The 4411-nt window shown below is 48.2% G+C and overlaps 1 protein-coding gene across 1 annotated transcript; it reads left to right on the top strand.

Moving 5' to 3' along the window:
• The first annotated feature begins 3007 nt into the window (after window positions 1–3007).
• LOC137817278 (uncharacterized) lies at window positions 3008–4411 on the top strand. Its single transcript, XM_068620530.1, has one exon. It carries the CDS (start codon window positions 3008–3010, stop codon window positions 4409–4411), a length of 1404 nt encoding a protein of 467 aa, XP_068476631.1.

The following is a 4411-nucleotide window of genomic DNA, read 5'->3' as shown; positions in this document are numbered from 1 at the left end:
CTTGTTTGTGAAAATTGTGAATCTCTTAAAAAGAAGGTTCACTACCTTATGAAAACTGTAGATAGGCTTTCAAAGGGTAAATCCAACTTTGAGACTGTCTTGGCATCTCAAAATTGTGTTTTTGGAAAAGCAGGTTTAGGTTTTAATCCACAGAGCAAGAAAACTGAGTTTTCAAAGTCTTTTTCAAAACTGCCAGAAAAACAACCGATATAAAAATCGAAACAACCGGTTGTTACATGTTTTTATTGCATGAAAAGAGGCCACTCAGTTAGATTCTGCAATATTAGGAAGTTTTCTATTCCTAAAGGTATTTTGAAATGGGTTCCTAAGGTTTCTGAGGTTCCTAATACTTCTACTAACATCATTGGACACAAATTCATAAGGGGACAAAATCTTGCTTCTTAATCTTTTCTTGTAGGTATCCTTGGCAGCCAAGAATCACTTTTGGGCTTGAATAATGACTGCTAAAGGGAAGAATATCAAGAGCAAAGACAATCTTTCTACCTACACTTTTCAATTGTATATGTCTTGCAGGGTTCTTTGAATGTCAAGAGACATCCTGGGCACATGCATAGTGTTGATCAAAAGAAACTTCAAAGAAAGTATGTGTGTTTTCATTTCTCAATTTATGTAAGTGTGCCTTATGACCATATGAACATCTCAAAGTCTTGTTTTTGAGTGAATCTATTGGGGTTCTCTGTGCAAAGGTATGAACAAATTGCATACTGCATTTTCATCAATTTAAAAGGTAATTTTTGGTTATGAAAAATGTTCTTTTTGATGTCACAGAAAAAAAACCGATTGTTTTTTCGAAACAACCAATTGTTTTTCCTTCTGTGTGGTCTCGCCTACCGCTATCACGATCTGCTTCACTTGCACATCGTGCATGTTTTGGTAAACTGTTCCCTTGCCTCGACCTCTGGCTAGGGAATGATCATCTGATAACTTCGTCCTTCATACTAGTACCCCTTGGAAGCCTTAAGCAAGCCTTCCTGATCTTTCGGCGATCTCTAACCATTTGATCGCCTAAAACTCACATACGGCGACTATGACACGAGCCTGGTGACCGCCGGTTATACATACTAGAGATCGGAGAACGCCAAGCTAATAACTGGCGACCACACAAACTTCCCGATGTGCTTCCCTTCTGTCAGCTAGGTGTTCCGCTCAACACGCCTATATTATCGCTTGCTGCCACGTCATCACTTCCGACTACCTGATCGGTACTCAAGCCCCCCAGTCTTAAGCTGAGACTTGACCAGCGAAAAGACTAAGAGGTCACGTCATCATCGATCTACGTGGCACTGGCGCAGATTTTTGTACGTCCGTACCCTCTGCTTTTCTGACGCCCCACCAACCTCTTTATCCATCACTCGACACGTGGCTTCATCAACGGTCGTCTTCAACTGACGTTTGCGCTTCCTAAAACGTTCGAAAACCGCTTAAACCTTCGCGCTTTTCACTGTTCCATCATCCTTCGTCACTCTCAAGCATTCTAAGTATTTTCTCTGCGAACCATGAAGCTTCTCATCTCTCTCAATCTCCAACTTTCTTCAACGCTCATCCGATCACAAAAAGGTAACCCTTTTACTCCTTCTATGGATATTGGCTGCATTTTAATCGGTTTGCATCATCCATTATCTGTCTGAAGCATACGTTGTGGGCTGTTTTTTCCATTTCTCCTTTTCTCGTAACCTAGGGCTTCGTCCTTCATAAGGTTTATCCCAACGAACCCTTATTCGTTCGTTCTGTCTTCTTCATCCTCAATCGAGTCGTTCTCTGTTATCCTCATTTCATCCCTTTCTCTTTCCTTTGCAGTTCCTGCGATGGCTCACACGAAGTCCACCGCGAACCCTCCTCCTTCATCGCAAAACCCTCCACCCCAAGCGCATAGGGTTGCCCCTGGGGCAAATCCTCCACCAGCGCGCAACCCATCACGAGCCTCTGGTGCTCCCTCTACACAGGCTGAGAGGCCTACTTCTTCTCACGCCAATCCCACTCAGGTAACTCCACTAGTCGCCGGAGGAGCCTCCCTTCCTCCACGAGACTATAAAGAACTCTACCCTTGGGCCACCCCAACTCTGCTGAAAGAGACATCCTCAATAAACACCGAGTTGGGCGTGCACCGACTGCGGAAAGGAGACCAATCCGACCTCTCCTTCCACAAAGAGCATGATAGCAAAATGACCGTGCTGCCCTGCCTCCCGGGGGAACCGATCTGCGCGGATAATAAGGGGAACAACGACGAGTTGTTCTGCTTTATCTACACGACATTCTTCAAGAAAGTGAAGCTTAGGCTTCCTTTTACCCGCTTCGAGAGAGAACTACTGACCGAGCTCAACATCGCCCCTGCCCAACTTCATCCCAATAGCTGGGCGTTCGTGAAGGCGTTCCAAATCATCTGCGCACACTTGGGGCTGCCGGCTTCAGTGGATGTCTTTCTTTTCGTGTTCGAGGCCAAGAATCCTGGAGATCGCCTCTGGATTAGCTTGAACGGGATTGCTGGGAGGTCAATCCTCTCGATCTTCCAGCAATCTTACAAAGACTGGAAGGGGAAGTTCGTCAAGGTCTGCCAAAACGACCAAGACCCTTCCCTGCTCAACGGCTTCCCCTTGTACTGGGTACACAAGGGGAACAAATACTCCAAGAAAGCTTCAGGAGGCCAAGGAGTCCTGACAATATGGGGGAGTTAGACAAAGATCTCTGCCACTTCTGGAAGAGTGTGGCTGCTACCAACATCACCTTCCCCACTGCCTCAATAATCTCCTTCGAGTTCCTTGAGGACCAACTCGAAGCTCACATAGGTTAGCTCCTGCCCCAACACCAAGTCTTTCACTTCGAGTCAACATTAACTTAGCGTCTTCACCACTATATTTTGGAATTTCATCATTCTGTGTTTACTCCGATCTTTCATCCATGTACTGCTTGTGTTATCTCTATATGAATGCGCTTGCATGTTTGGCTTCTGCCTTGGTTTCTCATATGTTCTTTATCTTGCGCATATAATATGTTGGGCAAAGGGAAACTGGCAGAACTGAGGGCGATCGCCTGGTCCCACAAGCTAGCGGTGGGCTCCCAAATCGTGCCCAACTCGGTGGTGGAGATCGTCGCCACTCAAGGCAATACTCCTCCCCGAGGTGCAACCTCTTCCGGGGTATTACCCGCCCCTCAAAGGAAAAAGTTGATCTTGAGGAAACCAAAAAGGAAAGTTCATCAAGTGGTACAAGAGGAAGAAGAGGATGATGAGGGGACTGAGGATGGCCTCGTCACCAAGAGAACAAGGGCAACTCCCTCTTCACCACCTGCGATCCAAACACCAACACCGCCCTCAACTCCAGCTCTACTACCACCAGTCCAAGTGACGCCCTTAGCCGTCGCGCCACCAGTGGTTGAGAGCAGCGACCCAAACTTCATAGAGAACCCTCCAAGCGCCTCCACGCCATTCGTATCTGCCGGAGAGGGTCCTCCTTCGACCACTTCTATTGCTGGGGCCATACCAGGAGGAGATGAGGGCGCTCATAACTCGCCGATACTCATAACAGAATCACCGACCTCACCACCACGCCAAGAAGCCCCCCTTGCCCTTCAAACTCAAGAGGGTGGTGGTGAAAGTCAGCACCAAACTCCTCCAGCACCTCCACCAACAACAACCTCAAGCCTCCCAACCTCCCTCAAAGAGATCTTGGGGCCCTTCACAGCTAAACTGAAGATGATGGCGGAGGATCTCCCCTTGATTGTATGGAAAGCCGTGAAGGACTCCCTCAAGAAGCTCCAAGAGGAGAACTCGGCGCTCAAAGGGTCAAATCTGATTACGAGGGCTGAGGCTGAAAAGCTCTCGTGCAACCTGCTGATGACCGAGCTCGAGCACTCAAGTCTGGAGGATGCCATGGACGCAGAGCTAAGAAGCACGCGCAAGGAGGCCTCCGACCTGCGCCAGAAACTGCACCTCCAAGTCCAAGAGAAAATTGACTTGGAAAGCAAACTTGTCCCTTACAGGCTCAAGGTGGCGGACTTGGAGGCTGCAAAGAAGGCGGATGCGACCAAGATGGAAAACCTTGAGAAAAGGTCAGCAGATCGGGAGGTGCTCCTTGGGAAGGTTGAAAAGGAGAGGGACGATACCATTGCTGAGCTCGCCAAAGCTCAAGAGAAGGCCACGAAGATTGCTGCGAAGTTGGCCCAGGCTCGGGACGAAGGCAAAAAGGCTACTGAAGATCTTGCTCGAGCTCGCGAGGAAACCGAAGAGCTGAAGAAACAAACACAAGAGCTCGAGCAAAGCACTGCCCAAGTCCTTACCGCCGGGTTCGACGTCGCTCTGGAACAGGTTGCATGCCAATACCCCGAGCTCGACCTCTCTATGGTGTCAATCTGCAACGAGGTGGTGGATGGGAAGATCGTACCCTCTGAAGACTAG

The sequence above is a fragment of the Phaseolus vulgaris genome, unplaced genomic scaffold (assembly GCF_000499845.2).
Source record: "Phaseolus vulgaris cultivar G19833 unplaced genomic scaffold, P. vulgaris v2.0 scaffold_27, whole genome shotgun sequence".
In the NCBI taxonomy this organism is placed as follows: domain Eukaryota; kingdom Viridiplantae; phylum Streptophyta; class Magnoliopsida; order Fabales; family Fabaceae; genus Phaseolus; species Phaseolus vulgaris.
This window is presented reverse-complemented; position numbering and strand designations above follow the sequence as displayed.